Source organism: Camellia sinensis, chromosome 2, assembly GCF_055761805.1.
Source record: "Camellia sinensis isolate YWXY chromosome 2, ASM5576180v1, whole genome shotgun sequence".
Lineage (NCBI taxonomy): Eukaryota > Viridiplantae > Streptophyta > Magnoliopsida > Ericales > Theaceae > Camellia > Camellia sinensis.
The window spans coordinates 42,989,657-43,008,113 of NC_138962.1; the positions used below are offsets into that span (position 1 = coordinate 42,989,657).

The window sequence follows — 18,457 nt, forward strand, 5'->3', positions numbered from 1 at the left end:
CCTTCTTGGTTGTCACATTATCATCCATTGCAATTGTTCACCATGGCCAATTTGTTTTAACTTTTCAATTGGCTTGAGATAATATTATCATGAAAATTTTGTGATAATAAAATTTAAATTATACAAGAGTATCATAAAGTTATATAAGCATATCACAACAACATGAATAATTCATTTTATTTTTTATTTTTTATTATTATTTTTTGTCGAACACAAGAGAATAGGAAAACACCTTAGAAAGCTAAGGCATTACACAAGGCCGATGGGGAGCACAATCCAGGGAGGGTCATTCTTAGACACACATAGTGAAATGACAACTTTGTTATCACCGGCAATCTCGACGTGAGAGTGGTTAAAAGCATAGGCCATTAAACAAGCCCACCGAATGGCAAAGGCTTCCCCTTGCATAATTGTCATCACTTCCACATGACTAGCTGCCCTTTCCATAATATCTCCCCTGCAATCCTAAATAGAACAACAATGGTTGCCATAGAGGATCTAGGTTTCATGGCTACATCACAATTTGCTTTCAACAATACCTGCCGGAGATGAGGGGACGCCAGCCTGTAATAGGTGGGTCGAGAGGTGGGCACATGATATGAGACTGATGCTGACTGGCTGAAGAAGCTCCGAGAAATTCTAGCCTATCCATAGTGGCCTGATAGATAGTAGAGATAGGATCCACTAGGTGATGATTGAAGACATTATCGTTTCTTGACTTTCAGATGTGCCATGTTTGTTAGAGAAGCTTGCAGAATAAAATCTCACAATCAAGGTCATTGGAGAAGCCATCAAACAAGTCGCAAGTCCACCTTTTGATAGAGGATATCTTGCTTTGCCGAATCTTTAAGCCCAATTCACCCCAAACCAAATTGCCTTTGTTCGGTTACATTCGCACAGCATATGTTCAACAAGTTCAACTTCCAGCTGACAGATGCTACAAACCGCATCCCTAGAACATTTGTGACGGTACAAGTTCTCCTTTGTAGCTAGGAGGTTATTGCAACATCTCCACTAGAAATGCCTAATTTTAGGTGGAATAGACAAATTCCAAATCATCTTCCACACCTGCTCAAACATCTGGAGAGAGAAGGAAACAAACTCAGGCCTTTGGGCTTGATGAAGCTCCATTTCAGTATGATACACAGAAGTAGGCATCACATAAATCCTATCTAGATCCTCCTTCGCCACCTCATTACTTAAGGCCCCTACATTCCAAGCCTTAGTGATAGGGTGGATAACATCCTTAACCTTATACATAGAGCTCCCACACAACTTAGAAGTTTGGACCCGAAAATTCTTCGCCTTCGCAACCTATTTATCTTCCTAGAAATTCACAGAAGCACCATTGTTGATATGCCAACGAATGCCTCAATCCAACACCTCATGACCATCAATGTGACTTACCTATGCCCAAGAAGCCCTCGAGCCTTTAGAAGCATGCATAAAGCTTGCATGAGGGTAGTAGATGCCTTTCAAAACGGAGTGCAAAAGGAGTTTGGGTACTTTGCAAACCTCCACCCTTAACGGGCTAGAAGAGCCTTGTTAAAGCATCTAAAATTCCTAACCCCAACCCTCCTTTGAATTTAGGTTTCGCTAAGTCAACCCAAGATGCCCAGTGAATGCCTTTGCAATCTGGATCCCTTTTCCACCAAAAATTACTTAGAATAGAGTTCATGAAGGTGCACAATTTTTTAGGAAACAAGAAACAAGCCATAGCATAAGAGGTGATAGCTTGAGCAACGGCTTTTATGAGGATTTCCCTTCCAGCATAGGAGAGAAGTTTTGCCTTCCAACCTTGAAATTTATCCAAAACCCTTTCAACCAAATAATTACAGGCCTCCGCTTTTGACCTCCCCCAACATGACGGTAACCCCAAGTATTTTGATCCAGCTCGGACTAGAGACATTCTCATCAGGTCACATTCCTCCTTTCCCACCATCAGCCTAACCGAAGAAGCAAATTGGATTCCAGATTTAGCAAAATTAATGGATTGCCCTGAGGCCTCACAATACACCCTAAGAACATCAAGGACTTTCTGACGCTGCACTTGATCCGCCTTAAGGAAGAGGAGAACATCATCCGCAAACATGAGCTGAGAGAGCACAAGACAAGTTCGTCTTACCCTAAGGCCAGAGAAAGCCTTATCATCAATCCCATGCTATAGAAGCTTAGACAAAACATCCATGATCATGAGAAACAGATAAGGAGATAGGGAATCTCCTTGTCTTAGGCCCTTCGCTGGTTTGAAAGAAATTCTTTTTGCCCCATTAACAAAAGACTGAAAAGGTTACAATATTGACACACTCCACAACCCAATGGGTCCAACGCTCATGAAACCCCATTTTCAATAACACTGCCTTAAGAAAGTCCCACTGTACCTTGTCATAGGCCTTACTAAAATCCAATTTGATTGCCATGTCCGAACAATTACCCATTTTCTGGATTTTGAGAAAATGGAAAACTTCATGGGCCACTAAAATATTGTCCTGGATGAGCCGACTAGGAACAAAGGCTGCTTGATTTGGGATAATGATGCCACCCAACACAGTCTTCAACCTATTGGCCAAAATTTTTGTAATAATTTTGAGAGAAATGGAAATGGAGAGGAAAATAGAAAAAAAAAGAGAAGTAATTAATAAGATTTGAATTTCAAGCTACGTTTAGGTGGTATTTGATAAAACTGAAAATTGAAAATTAAAGACTGAAAATTAAGTATTGAAAGCTGAATGCTGAATTTTTTAAGTTGAAAAACTGTTTGATAAAAATTTAAGTGGTGAACTAAAAATAAGTTGTTTGATATGCATAAAATCAAATTTGAAAATTATTATTTTTAAATTGTATATTTCAATTTTTATTTTGTGCTAGTGGTGTTAGTGGTGATGGTAGTGGTAGTTGTAGCGGTGGCATGGTGGTAGTGGTAGTAAAATGATGGTGGTGCTTATAACAACAATAACAATGGTGATGAAGGTGGTGGTGGTGGCGGTAGGTGATGGTGGCATCGGTGGTAGTGGTGGCTATGGCATAGTAGTAGTGGTGGTAATGGTAACAATAACGGTGGTAGTGGTGACGGTGGCATGTTAATGGTGGTTATGGTGACATGATGGTAATGGTAGTTAGGGATGTAAGAAAAATCGAAAAAATCGACCAAACCAATTGAACTGGACAAACCGGCTATATTTGGTCTGTTTTTTAACAAGAATCGGTCTGTGCGGTTTTAAAATTTGAATTTTTTCAGTTTTCGGTTCGATATCGGTTTAAGCACCTTCTGCACAAATCTAAACTGAAACTGACCGCTTCAACATATATTGTATTTATAATATATATATAATCTAACAATCTAATGATATTAATAAGTATAATAAATTATTAACCTTAATTAATTAACCTTATCATCTTTATAACCTAAGTTTGTAAACTCTTATTATATATAATTTTAACTCTAACTCATTATTCTTGAAATCTTAGTATTTTTAAACTTTTTTTTGTTTTTATTTTTGTTAATTTAGGAATTAAAAAGTATGTATTAAATGGATGGATTGGATATGTTTGAAATGGTAGACAAATAACTAATTTAATATTTTTATATAGATTAATGATTATATTTAAAAGTGGCTCAAGTTAAAAAAATTCTAAACTGATTAAACCGCACAAAACTGAACTGTTTCAATTGGTTCGATTCGGTGCGGTTTGATGTGAGAAACGGTCTGTATCGGTGTTCAAAATAATAAAACCGACATTATTGGTTCGGCGTAATTTTTTACCTAAATACTGACCGTACCAAACCGATTACATCCCCCATGGTACGTAGCGGTGGTAGTGATAGCGGTAGCAATGGTGATGGCGGTGGTGATAGTGACAGTGGTGGTGGCATGATGGTGATGGTGGTGGTAGTGGTGATAGTGACATAATGATGGTAGTGGTATTAATGGTGAGTTTATAATAGTATATATCAATGGTTATATTTAGTGTTTATAAATTTTTTAGTCAAAATTAAGTAAATTTATTATGACTTAAAATTTTCTTAAGTTTTACCCTACATTTTGAGAGACATTTAAATTTTTAAGTGATATCAATTGTGGTTATCAAACGGACTTATTATTATCACTTAATATGTTCAATTTTACGTGCTGAATCAAGTTATCAAACACCCCATAGTTAAATTGGAAACTGGAGAAAAAAAAAAAATTTATTCATCTAATAAATCACTCTAAAATCATTTTATGAAAAACCACTCTGTGATAATTGGTTGGTTCTAATGGCTGCATTAGGTCGAATTATATCTTTACAAATATGGCAAGCAAAGCATGACGGGGATATATTTTCTACTACACCACACTAATATTTTTTGTGACCTAATGATTGAATTTGAGCCATCTCTGTTCGCATCTCAACGATCTAATCAATTTTGATCTTCATCAGCTACCAAACCCATATATGGCGTGTGAAGGAGTGCCAAACAGTAGATATATTGCAGTTTGGGGGCAATTTATGGCAATGTCAATGGGTGAAATGCATTAAATTCCTACACAAATTTATTATCTAAACACAGTCTAAAATTATTTTTTATAAGTACAAAAGTTTTAATAGTCAATTTTTCTTTTTCTTTTTCTTAAAAAAAAAAAATGTAGTTAGCATGGAAAGGGCTTAGCCATACAAACAATCATTATGAGATCATTAAATAGTCTGACATTCTTGTTAATACATTATCCTCTTACTGTTTCGGACTATAATCTCTAATAAAAAATATAGCCTTGGCATAAGTAAAGAGTACATATGTTGAGCTACTTAGAGCATCTCCAGCAACTTGGCTATTCTTTCCTTTTAGCCATAGAAGCAAGCTTGGAAGGGTAAAAGATTGCTCCAGCAGACTCGCTCAAGCATCGCTAGAATGGTGGTGAGCTACAGTACCTCGCCAGGACAAGCGAGGTACTGTTCATGGGCCTTTCAATTATTTATTTATTTTTGCCTCCTGAATTTTGTTTTTGGCGGTAAAATTTTTCCCTCATTTTGGTGCTAAAATTGTTGGAAAATGGTTTTATATAGGCATATTTTTTAAGCCCATTTTGGGTGGGCCCCAAACGTCTTTTGGGGTGGGTCCGAAGAGGTGACGTGTTCCTTGTCGCGTGGCAAGTCACACGGTGAAGACGGTACGTCAAAACCATTTATGAGTGAATGGGAAGTTGACGTCGTTTTCGGGTTTAACATTAATTTTTTAGATAAAATTCTTTTGAATTTTTTCAATAAAAATTATTGTGGGAATTTAATTGAATTCTAAATTCAAATTTTGGGTTCCTAAGTAGTTTCCTAAAATTTGTCATTGTAAGAATTTAATTTAATTCTAATTTTAAATTTTTAGATGCCTAAGTGATTTCCTAAAAGTTTGTACATTTTCATTTATTTATTAAACTATTCAATTTGTTTAATATATATATATATTCAAATAATTTAATATATATATATATTCAAATTAGTTTATGTAATAAATTTGGAACAGGTGCTCTAAACGGACAATTGTTTTCGCTAACGGACAAAACCTCCATTCATTAATGAGTGCATTGTTTAATATTTGGCTTGCACCTTTTCACTTATACAGTGGTACTGTACGAACCATTTTTGGTTGCCTATAAATACAAACTTTTTCAGCAGTTTTGACACCGGAAAAAATCAGTCTGGTTTTGGTCTTTGGTTGTCCTAAATTCTGCATTTTTTTTTATTCTTCATATTAGTTTTAGTATAAATTTCAGAGAGTTAGAACACAGGTTTGGTTCGCCGAACAAATTGTTTGGAGTACTACTACAATTTGTGAAGATCATTGTATCCTGGGAGATAGACGCCACTCAACCGTAAGTACCGTAGCGGGACGAATCTGTCTTAAGGACAGAGTGTCACACACTCGACTTGGTCTTAATTTTATTTGGATTCGATAGATAAATCTGGTATGTTATTTATTTATTTTGTTTGAATTTATTTTCAAGTTATTTTATTTTACACAGAAAATTGTTCCAACAAAAATTCTGTCAGTGCCTCCCCAAACAAATCTATAGAGAAGGCATTCCAAAACTCACAAACTCTCTCATCCTCTTTATCTTTTTCTCAACCTTTTTGCTCAAGGGAGGTAAAGTTTTGTCATTTACGTTTGTTTATGCCATGAATAGTGGATAAGAAATTGGAGAATATGAAAGCAAATGTTCAGATTATTGTATTCTTATTTCATTATTTGTTGACTTTGGCAAAAATATTACACATTGCTTTGTCATTTGTTCAGATTATGTGAATATATATTTTCCCCTTTGCTTTGTGGCTTCCATGGTTTTTAATCTCATCTCACAAATTGTTGTAGCAAGTTATGGCTCCATGTTCTTAATCAATAGGTCATTATTTTACTACCTGTAAAAGAGAAACTATTATGTATTTATATTGCACACCATATGTTTGTTGTAATTTCTGTTAGAATAAAGATTGTAAATTGTATCCAATTATTTCTTGTATTAGTTCTTCTATCATATTTGACAAGAATAGTCATTAATATCCAATTTTGATTGATTGTTTCATGAAAACAGGGCTTAGGATATTTCAATATAACAACACTCAATACCAATCATGTGCCATATGAAAATATAACTGTACATTGAAGCATTCATATTCAAAACCACACCACTATCAGAAACTAACATATAACTGTACATTGAATTGTAATTGAAGTCTTTTACTCCATTGTCATCCCGCTCATCCTCAATGATCATATTATGTAGAATTATGCACGCCTTCATAATATATTTAAGCATTTTAGTATTCCAAAAACGTGCCGGTCGACGCACAATTGCAAATTGTGCTTGAAGCACTCCAAATGCACGTTCTACATCTTTTCTTGTCGCCTCTTGAGCTGCAACAAAAAGTTTTTTCTTATTTCCTTGAGGAGAAGGAATTGTTTTCACAAATGTTGACCATTGTGGATATATACCATCGGCGAGATAGTATCCCATTGTATATTCATTACCATTGATGGTGTAATTGACTGCAGGAGCACGCCCTTGAGCAAGTTCGGTAAATACAAAAGACCTTTCTAGCACGTTGATATCATTATGAGACCCATGTAATCCAAAAAACGCATGCCAAATCCAAAGATCATATGATGCAACAGCTTCCAAAATAATTGCTGGTTCATGAATGTGACCAACATACATACCTTTCAACGCAGTCGGACAATTTTTCCATTTCCAATGCAAACAATCAATGCTCCCCAGCATTCTAGGAAATCCACGACTTTCACCAACCGCTAGTAGTTTAACGATGTCATTGCTATTTGGTGACCTCAAATATTCATTAGAAAAAATATCAACAACTGCTTTAACAAAATATTTTAAGCTTTCTATTGCAGTGCTTTCTCCAATTCTCATATATTCATCCATAAAATCAGCGGCTACTCCATAAGCAAGCATCCTAAGTGCAACAATTATCTTCTGAAGAGAAGACAAACCAAGCTTTCCAGCACAATTTCTTTTTTGGAGAAAGTATAGATCGTGCGCTTCTACTGCAGCTTGAATTCGAAGAACAAGTGAACGCTTCATCTGAAACCTCCTTCGAAATAGCTCAGGAGGATATACAGGCGATTCAGCAAAATAATCGAGAAAAAGACTTTCATGACCTTGAATATGATCACGATGAATGACTTTACGACCTCGAACAGAACCCCGACGTGAGCATGATCCTATCTCACTATCTAGTAGTTCTTCATCCATAGTAACAGCTTTGAGCATCTCCAAATCATCATCAGATTCAGAGAAGCCAGAGTCATTTACAAGCATATCATAAAGAGAATTGGAAGCCATAGAGAGAGATATGGAAGTTTGGATGAAGTAGAAAATTGAATTGAGGGTAAGATCAAATGATAGGGAATGTCTTATTTATAATGAAAAAGTATAAAAATATGACCGTTGTAAAAATTTGAAAAAATATGACCGTTGTAAAAATTTGAAAAAATATGATCGTTGTAAAAATATGACCGTTACAAAAATATGACCGTTGAAAAAATATGACCATTTGAAAAATACGACAGTAGAAAAATGTAACTTTCACAAAAATATAATTATATTTAGAAGAATGGAAAAAATAATAATTTGAAAGAAGTTAGTTTTTTTTTTTTTAGATTGGAAAGAAGGTAGTTAAAGTATAAGATATTTTAATAGAATATAGCTAAAATAGATAGCCTTGTTAGAATGTATATTAAAAAAATGACTAACTAAAATAGTAAAGTAAAATTTTGAATAGCTATTTTAACTATCCTTGCTGAAGATGCTCTTAGGAAGTAATAACCCCCTAAAGATGTTAGAGCAAGATATTATAAGAAAAATCACTTTAAAATATCCAGACTTTTGAAAGTAATCTGGAATAAAAAAAAAAAGGTTAGATTTTGTTTCCTCCCTCTGGTTCCTTCCTCAAAATTTTGGTGTTGTGTAATTCTTGTTAAATTTTGTTTTGCTCAATAAAAGATATTTATCCAAAAAAAATAAATAATAATAATTGAAAACTACAAATATTTTTCTCATTGCAAAGCAGATATTCTGTCAAATAATTGGTCATGTTTGAGTTTTGGATTAATTTTAGAATTGAATACCATAAAATTAAAATAATAATAAAAAAAGACAATAAATTTTATCACTTTTTCATTCTCTCTAGAAATCACCAAATGCAATTTTAATTATTAAAACTTTGAATTGGAATCCACGCACTGTGTTTAGTTAGAAGATTTAATGAGAGAAATAGAAAGAAAAAAAAATATATAATTTCATTTTATATTTAGTTATACAAGAAAATATAAAGAAAAAAAAAAGTGAGAGATAAATAAAATAAAAAATGAGAAAGGTCTAGAACTTCATTTCCTTTATGTTCATGAGAAAAGAAACAGGAAAAGTAGAAAAAATATATCGGGCTCAAAACATAGAGGATTGCTCACTTTAGATCAAAACAAAAAAGGGTTGTTTCAACAAATTCAAAAACCCAAAAAAAAAAAAAAAAAAAAAAAAAAATTCAAAATTTCTCATAATGCAAGGTTTTTTGGTCATCATCATAAAGAGTGATAGTGAGAAATTTTATTAAAGTTGAGGGTATAATAATTATTTCATCTTTAAAGTCTAATCTTATCGCTCTATAAAAAATCACTTTAAAAGATTCTGACTCTTATCACAACTCTATAATTTAGTTTCTTTAATTATTATTATTATTATTATTTCATTTGGGTATAGATTGGAAGTTAGATTATTATTATTATTATTTTGGTTTAGTATGTGTTGTAACACCCCCAAAACTTATAATAAATACATCTACAAGCATATATAAATGATAGCATAAATCAGAGTAAAGAGTCATTTCATTACATGAAGTTAATGATACAAGAGGGTTCAACGTGAATAAATGCCCTATTGGTTTACACCTTTCAAAGTCTTGACTTGGTTACAACAAAATGAGTTTCGCTCAATACATTTTAAGCCATTGGCTTTACAAAAAGAAATAAACAAAAGTAAAGAAGCTCTTGCTTCCAAAAGTCCCTCAAAGCTATTTCTTTGGCAGATGCATGTCACCAACACCTGAAAAAATTATTCCCAAATAGGGTGAGCCACAACCCAGTAAGAATCATCTAACACAGTATATGAAATTTAGCAAAGGTATAAATACAAGGAGTGTATACAATGTTTATGATAAAACATCCACGATTTATATTCTCATAAGACATCGAATCTCAAATCATAATTCGGTTTCTTCCAATTCGTTTATTTATCTCAATTCATGAGTCAATTTCATTATTTTTCATCAACCAAACTGAGATTACAACTCAATGGTTTTCCAATTATACAAATCATTCATAAACACTTCAAACTGTCCTTTCACGGATATTTCGTTTGCGGGAAACCATCAAACAGAACCCATGTAAATATAGGCTATACAAGCACTACAATTGTCATTTTATGAAAATTTCGTCTGCGAGATCGGCACCCATGTATAATTTCGGGACTTTCACCCAGGACACTCCGGCCAACTTAATTATAATGGAGTCCATCCTCTTTCTCCTCCCAAACAATCATTTATACATATGCAATGCGTTTAAATACACAATCATACATGGAGCACCTCCTCTTTCCACTCCCAAATAATCGTACATATACAATGCATATAAACATACTCATATTCAATGACAATCAACAAGAGATTAGTTTCAATTCACCTAATCCGCATGCAATTTCTACAACAATCATAGTTATCCTACACCGATAGCCCAATATAGTTATTTCTAAACAGATATTCAATCTCAAGACAGATAATTTATTCAAGATTTTCAAAGGATGAGATAATACATAACCAATCTCACCATTCATATCAATACCCTTCCAATCTCACATTTTTGATGTCAACTTCAATTATTTATACAAAATAATAGTTTGATTCAACTAGGGCAAACTTCTCATTTTTTCTCAAACATTAACCAAGTGCCACAATCATCAAATTAGACACAACACAACATCATTTTCAAACCCCACAATCATTTATTTTACCTTCACCCAAAACCCCTCTTTCCATTTTATACCAAAACCCTAGGTTTTGCTTAAAACATCCCCAAATCACATCATTGTTACACAAATGACAAATATTCAAGCTAAATAACATATGAAGGTGTAGAACAATCTCTTCCTCAAGAAGAGAAGACGAGCAAAGCAAGGTTGAAATTCCAAAGATACCGAAATCCAAGTTTGTTCGGATCAAAATGAAGATCTTGAAGTACTATACCTTTTTCTCAAAGGCACTAGGGTAAAAAGATCAACGGATCTAGATGAAATTGAAGAGAGAATGTGAGTTTTAGACAGAGAAACTAAAGATTTAGATTTTTGAAAAGTTTTAGAGAGAGAGAGGAATGAAAAAGTGGTTCAAAATGTCATCTTCACAGACTGTTATACACGCAGTCCGCTCGAGCGTGGAAAGTGACGCTCGAGCATCAGACACAAAGTTCCGCTCGAGCGCAAGAAGTGACGCTCGAGCGTGGAATACACATTTTCAGAAGTTTTGCAGACGAATGACCCCACTCGAGCGTGAAACTAGACGCTCGAGCGTCCAATGCATTCTCCTACTATTTCGCAGAACTGCAAAATATTGAAAGTTTACAAATCCATCTCGAGTGCAAGAATGGTCGCTCGAACGGAGGAGCAAAATTTGTGAAGCTTGCTCGAGCGCAAGAATGCCCGCTCAAGCGAAAGAGCCAAAATCTGGGTATCACATGTTTAGAAAAATAAGCAACCAACATGTTCTAAACATCCAACTACAACTCGACAATCAAGATAAGGGGAGACAGGGGAAACAAGACATGAATAACTATTCTAAACCATACCAACCCGAGTTCGGAATGCAATAGATAACGGGTCAAACCGGAATCTCTATGTGTGTACCTGAACTAATTTTAAAGCATAAAATTAGCAATTAAGGTCTCGTTTGGGAAGCGATCGATTTAGTCAAAAAGTCAAAAAGTTATTAAAAAAACTAAAAAGCCAACAACCTATACCAAAAAATTAAATATTCTCTTTTCTCTCTACTTTTTGCGCATCTTTTCGTAAAAAGCCAAAAAGTCATTCCAAACATATTAGTTTTTTTAACATCATATTTTAGCCAAAAAGTTAAAAAGTTACTAAAAAAACATGTTTCCAAACGAGGCCTAAATAAACTTTCAGTGACTAATTAGCGTGACTTTAACATAATCTTAAATTTTATTTTAAAATTTTTACCGTTGGATCAATTTTAGAGTGAGGTCAGTAGCTTATCATGTTGTCATAAAATATACATGAAATATTATTTTTAAATTTACTTAATGCGGTAACGTAATCTTAAATTTTATTTTAAAATTTTTACCATTGGATCAATTTTTAGAGTGAAGTCAGTAGCTCATCATGTTGCCATAAAATAGGGTAAATTACCAATAGGTCATAACACTACAAGAAAATGCACTTTTGGTGACTAAAGTTTTAGTCGCCAAAAGTAAGGTTTTTAGTCGCCGAAGCCTTTTCCCGACTAAATATTTTGGTCGCTAGATTTGTCGCGGAAAAACGGTAGGGGAAGGTTTTGGCGACTAAAAAAAATTTAGTCGCCAAAAGTCCTATAAATGGCTACTAATGTTTTAGTAGGGAAAAGTACGAGGTATTGGCGACTAAATATTTTTTAGTAGCCAAAAGTCATAAATTGGCGACTAAATATTTAGTCGCCAAAAGTTTTCAAATAAAATTAATTTTCATTTTCAGCGACTAAAACTTTTAGTCGCCCAAAGTATCATTTATTATTAGCTACTAAATATTTAGTCGCCAAAAAAAATTAATTTTCATATTTTTTGTTAGCTACTAAACTATTTAGTCGCCTAAAGTCTCATATATTTTTTACTACTAAATTTTTAGTCGCCAAAAAATCTTTGGTTTGTTTTTGGCTACTAAATTTTAGTAGCCAACAAGTTTTATTCTGTTTTTTTGGCTACTAAACATTTAGTCACCAAAAACTTTATTTAGTGTTATTTTTTTTATTATTATTATTAATTTCTGCACAATCTGTATTTATTTCGTGCAACCTGCACCCTGTATATAAACAAAACAATACATAAGTCTATTTCTATTTCACTTTTAACCATCCAAAAATTTGGTCTTCTAACATCAAATTCTATACAAACCAAATATAATCCAACCCCAAAAAATAATTCCATACAAACAGATAATCATACAAAAATGATGTCCTTCGTATACAAAAAAGAAATATCCACTAGCAATCTATACCACCAGAAAATAACTTCATCTCTGTTGGATCAACAACTATTGCAGTAATTGGTAGTGGAAAAGCTCGAGTTTGTAAAAATCTTCCAGTAACAAGGTCCCATACCTACAATATGAAAATAAGTCATTAGATAATTCACCCATCGAAGTCTACAACTTTTCCCAGACCTTAACAGACCTGAAAAATGAGAAAAAGAAAGAAAGGACGTGTGTTAAGTGTAAGACAAACAAATGCACGTTATGTGTTTAAAATTGCTTTTTTTTTTGACATTATGTATTTAAACTAGTAATGTATTAATTTTACCACCTTTTTCATCACTCAAAAGAAGTCAGTTTTACAGGTTGGGAGAAATAGTATATAATTATTTTTATTATAGAAAAGAATAAAAGCCATGCCCCAAGAAAGCTTACATGTATTTGAGGAAAGGTAAGAACGACCAACCCATTCATCTGAATAGATCAACTGCCATTCTTAACACTCAAAAAATTCGGACAACTTCAAGGACGTTTAATGACTGATATAAGAATCATCACTCCTCATTACAACTAGTGTCATCAAATAAAGTTGGAGAAAAACCAAAATATTTTAATCACATTTTTTTTTAATGAATTGCATTAGAAGTTAAAATTCAAAGAATCAACAAAAGCTCACCAATAATCAAGAAAAATCATCAAAAGATGTAATTGATGTCGAACAATCTAAGATCATCCATACAAATCATACAGCAGATTGTATATATATTACCAATTTGAATTCACAGAAACCTGAATAAAATTTCCATGGAACATCTAGGCATCCACAAAAGTATAGCCAAGTAGAGACGAAATGGATACTGGACACATGAAGTGGGAGAGTCAACAAATAATTTTGAAAATATTTGCATCATTTCATAAGATGCGAATCGAAAGACACTACTACATATACAAATATTTTTAAAAACCATAGAAAATAAATTATCAAGCAACACCTTCCTTTGCCATTTCTTTAAGAACATTTATTCTATGAAGCACGGACACGGATACGGACACGCATACGGACACGGACACGGATACGGGACACGGCAATTTCTAAAAAATGGGGACACGGACACGGCAGGGGACACGGCAAATTTTTTAATTTTTTTATAATTATTTTTATTTTAATGCACATTAATTATTTTATTTATTTATTATATTTTTTAAATAATGTGTTCTAATTAATTTTTTTATTTTATTTTACATATGTATTTATTTATTTATTTATTTTATTTATTTATTAATAAGTATATATTATTTTATAATATGTATTATATATTATCTTATAAGTATATTTATGTTATATAATAACTATTATATAATATATAACCATTGTATTATATATTATCTTCTAAGTATATTTATGTTATATAATAACTATTATATAATATATAATTATAATAGTTATTAGTTATAATATATAATAATAATAATAGTTATTATAATAGTTATTGTTATTATAATATAATAATTATAATAGTTATTAGTTATAATATATAATAATAATAATAGTTATTGTTATTATAATATAATAATAGTTATTATACATATATTATACTACTATATGGATAAAAACGGGGGAGACAGAAGAGAGAGGGAGACAGAAACAAAAGCGAGAGAGAGGGGGACCAGACCACCGATCGTGATCAGCGAGAGAGAAGGAGCCCAGCGATTGCGCGATCGCGATCAGCGAGAGAGAGGGAGACAGAAGCGATCGCGATCGCAAGGGAGGGAGAGAGAGAGAAGGCGAGAGAAAGAGAGCTCTGCAAATGCGAAGCCGAAGGCGAGAGAGAAGCTCTGAGTTGAAGTGCACTGGATCGTCGAAATGGACTGGATGGAGGTCGATTGGCTCGAGATCGAAGGCTGAGAAGTCGCCGACCAGGTTTGTACTCACTTTCTCTTTCATTTACTCTTCTCCCGTGTCCCATGGCGTGTCCAGATTTGGACACGCGTCTCTGCCGTGTCTCCGCCGTGTCCCTCGCAAAAAAAATTAATTAAATTAAGGGGACACGCCAGATGCCGTGTCCCGTACGTGTCCCCGGCGTGTCCCCGTGTCCCCGGCGTGTCCCCGTATCCGACACCGCCACGGCTTCCATTTTGGCGTGTCCATGCTTCATAGCATTTATTTATATATTTTTCTCCATCCCCAAAAGTCTGCCATACAGTAATTAATAGGAAAAATGCAAGAAAGTATTATGAACCAGCTTGACCAACATTTAACTTAGTGCTATTTAACAAAAAATAATAGACTCACAAAAAAGATAGAAACGATCTGATGCTAAGAATTTAAAAGTAAACTGTAAGCAATTATTAGTAAGAGAACCAGATGGCTTTCATACCAACGTTGTTGCATCACTTGAACATTTCAAGAGAGAGTGTGGGGCAATATCCTTTAGTTCATCACGGTACCTAGCTGCATCCTGGAAAAAGGGAAAAGTCAAAAACAAGAAAACAGAACAGTAGAAAGTTAGCAGATGCAAGGGCCTCAAATGAACATGCATCAGATTATAAAACATATGCTAAGTACATATTTTCTAGAACACAAAAAATTGTAATGTAGTTCATGTCCCCAAACAAGGGTTGCAGTTAAGAGTCAACATTTGGTTGCATGCTCAGCCAGAATGAATAAAGATTAAAGAGTGATACTACGAATTAAGAGACAAAAATATTGACATGTTTCAAGAAACCAGCAATTTATGCAACTTCATTGCTGCAAGAAATGATATTCTAGCAAGATGTATAATTTAAGAAAGAAATTAAGAGACTGAACCTCCAATTTGTGTGCATCACCTCCAAAGAGACTTAATCTCATTGTGTGCATCACTTGAACACATTAATTATCTAAAACTAAACCAAACACTGCAGTAAAAAATTTCTCTAAGGAGACCTTTCCAATCATAATTAGAGCATTAAAAATGAAAGTCCACTATTCAAATGCCACACAATCAAATTGTTAATAAAAGAATGATCTTTGCTGTACTTTGAAGAAAAATGGCATTAAGGAATCATAAGCACACGATACCTCAAACCTCTCATCAGCAATGGCCTCATTCATCAACCTGCGCATGCGTAAAATCGGCTCCTCTTCCTTAAATAATCTCAGTGAATCACGAAGTCTAGCAGCCTCGTGATTATTAAATTCCTAATAAAGTTTAATAGAGCAAAGATATTCAATATGCAGAATGCCCAAAATAAAGTTTATTAAATCGGCTCCTCTTCCTCAAATAAAGTTTAAATTCCTAACAAAGATATCCAATATGCAGAATGCCCAAAATTGACTTCTTTTCGTATGATTAAACTAACCAACACATTCAAATAAGTACAAGAATCTGAGTGAGTTAGAGCATAAAATTGTCTTCAACCCACCTAGTCTAGTTCCAACTAAATATGAATAAAATATATGGGGATTCATCAACGAATGAGAATTTAACCACAATATATCTCATCAATAAATCTAGTTGGAGTTTTCACATTATAACTTATGCTTTCTGATGAACCCCATCCTTATTAGAATGAATGAAACGGAAGTTGTAAAAAATGATCACTATTTGGCCACTTTTGTATTGAAGGAACCTTACAGAAATTTGTCTTCTTTTATGACTCCAGGGGGCTTGGCTAATTATGCAGTGGTTTGATTTGCTATTAATGTCTATCTCTCTAATGATCTTCATTAATGTCTATCTCTCAATAAAATCACAATACTCTGTAACAGAGTTACAATGGTGTACATATATTGGTGACCATGCTCAATTGTGAAAGCAGATTGAAACAGATTCAAACACTCCATGTTCCAATTGTTTCTGATAAATTTGTCACTTGAGCATAGAATCAAACACTTGGTGGGCAAAAAATTTAACAATCCACATATCAAACAAACAATCTCCTAAACCAATGATCCAAATTCAGAGTTTATGATCTAAATTTTTTAGTCACCAATTACTTTTATAAATCCCTCAAAACTTTAAGGCCTCAAATGCAATGGCGTAAAAATTAATATAAGGGAAGTTATATGATAAACGCATAGATGAAATCTGTCAAAAGAAAACTCATTTATCAATGTCTTCCTCCCTCAACAAACAAGGATCTTTCCTCAATCAACTCATCAAATTTGTGATTGATCATATGGCTGAGTTTCGAGGAGCAACAAAAATAATAAGAGTACAATAATTTATTAAAAAAAATCAAAGAAGATCAACAGTCTCATTTAAGAGGACATAGATTCATGAGATATCAACAATTCAGCACAATCCCAGAAAGAACATCATCTAATTAATCCCACAATCATTCCCAGACTGATTTAATCATAACCCTCTCGCAAAATAAACAAATTAACTGAAAAAGAATAAACAAAATTTGAAATTTGAAAAAGATCGAGAGTAACAACCCATCAAATAAGATAAACCAACAGTGTCTTTTTGTCGAACACTTTTTAGGCAAACAAACCTATAATCCTAGAGCCCATCATGATCTAATATATAACAGGATAGGAGATAACAGTGTAAATACACCTACCTAACAAAATATAACCTTGAAAATAGTAATAAATTAAAAATAGAAATATATAGAACCCAAAAACCAAATTTTGAACTAATCAAGTGAACCCAGAAAAAAATAATAATAGACCATAGATAATGAACCCAACAAAATACTAAAACCCAGATGAATTAAGCAAATGGCATTACTAATCCGTAAAAAAATAAATGAAAACCTGGAAGAGCGGGCATGGTGCAAGAATCGACAGGCTTGGGCGACTTCTCGACCTCGACAAGGCACGTACGGCAGTTTCTTGCAATGGAGAGGCGGCTGTGGTAGCAAAATCTAGGAATTTCGACACCGGCGACCTCGCAGGCCTGTAGAATGGTAATCCCCTTTGGGATTTTTATAACCATCTACGAACACCTCGATCGCGTCTTCCGGGGTTGGAGAAGTGGACCCTAGCTCCTCCCGCTGGGGTTCGATTTTGGACATCATCTAGCGGAGGCTAGGCTTCAACAGCAGCTTCTGGCTTCTGGCTTCTGGAGCTCAGCTGTGGAGACGAAGGTTCGAACGATGGCATATCTAGGGTTTGGAGATTTGAAACGCAGGGCTCTGGAAGCTAGCAACCCCAACCCCATCTCTTTCACTCACTCTCTCTCTCTCCCTTTTTAATAGTGGAAAATGTTTCCTCGGTCTGTTGTGTTGGCAGATCGAAACCAAATATATATATATATATATATTATACCATTAGTGACTAAATTTTTAGTCGCCAATTACTTTTATAAATCCCTCAAATTTAAATTAGAAAGGTCTCCCTCCAATTTTTTTTTTTTAATTTTTTGGCGACTAAACTAATTTTTGGTCGCTGAAAATATGTTTTGGCGACTAAACTTTTGCTCACCAAAGATAGTTTTTTTTTCTTTAATTTTACATTTGGCGACTAAATATTTTAGTAGCCAATACCTAATAAACGGTGACTAAACTAATTTTTGGTCGCTGAAAATATGTTTTGGCGACTAAACTTTTGGTCGCCAAAAGATAAAAAATAAATTTTTAATTTTACATTTGGCGACTAAATATTTTAGTAGCCAAAACTCAATATACGGCGACTAAAATTTTTTTTGTCGCCAATTGTAGTATTTTCAGCGACTAAATTATTTTTTAGTCGCCAA

General features: G+C 33.7%; 1 protein-coding gene and 2 long non-coding RNA genes across 7 annotated transcripts; 1 reads left to right on the forward strand and 2 right to left on the reverse strand.

Moving 5' to 3' along the window:
* The first annotated feature begins 4,826 nt into the window (after positions 1 to 4,826).
* Positions 4,827 to 6,306, forward strand: LOC145819999 (uncharacterized). Its single transcript, XR_014360853.1, has 2 exons — positions 4,827 to 4,929; positions 6,025 to 6,306. It is a non-coding gene; the product is annotated as an uncharacterized LOC145819999 (long non-coding RNA).
* Positions 6,307 to 6,566: 260 nt separating this feature from the next.
* On the reverse strand, positions 6,567 to 7,832 carry LOC114269171 (uncharacterized). The gene has a single exon (XM_082908635.1). It carries the CDS (start codon positions 7,830 to 7,832, stop codon positions 6,567 to 6,569), a length of 1,266 nt encoding a protein of 421 aa, XP_082764761.1.
* Positions 7,833 to 12,609: 4,777 nt separating this feature from the next.
* On the reverse strand, positions 12,610 to 17,967 carry LOC145820000 (uncharacterized). 5 transcript variants are annotated; one of them, XR_014360856.1, is made up of 4 exons: positions 17,518 to 17,967; positions 15,832 to 15,868; positions 15,149 to 15,229; positions 12,610 to 12,900 (listed from the first exon to the last, which is right to left on the reverse strand). It is a non-coding gene; the product is annotated as an uncharacterized LOC145820000 (long non-coding RNA). The 5 variants fall into 5 exon arrangements; XR_014360855.1 differs by having other exon boundaries at positions 15,832 to 15,951; XR_014360854.1 differs by lacking the exon at positions 17,518 to 17,967 and having other exon boundaries at positions 15,832 to 17,511.
* Positions 17,968 to 18,457: the final 490 nt, after the last annotated feature.

Excerpts from the sequence above, each read along its gene's own strand:
- LOC114269171 (XM_082908635.1), bottom strand. The coding sequence starts at position 7,832 with ATGGCTTCCAATTCTCTTTATGATATGCTTGTAAATGACTCTGGCTTC.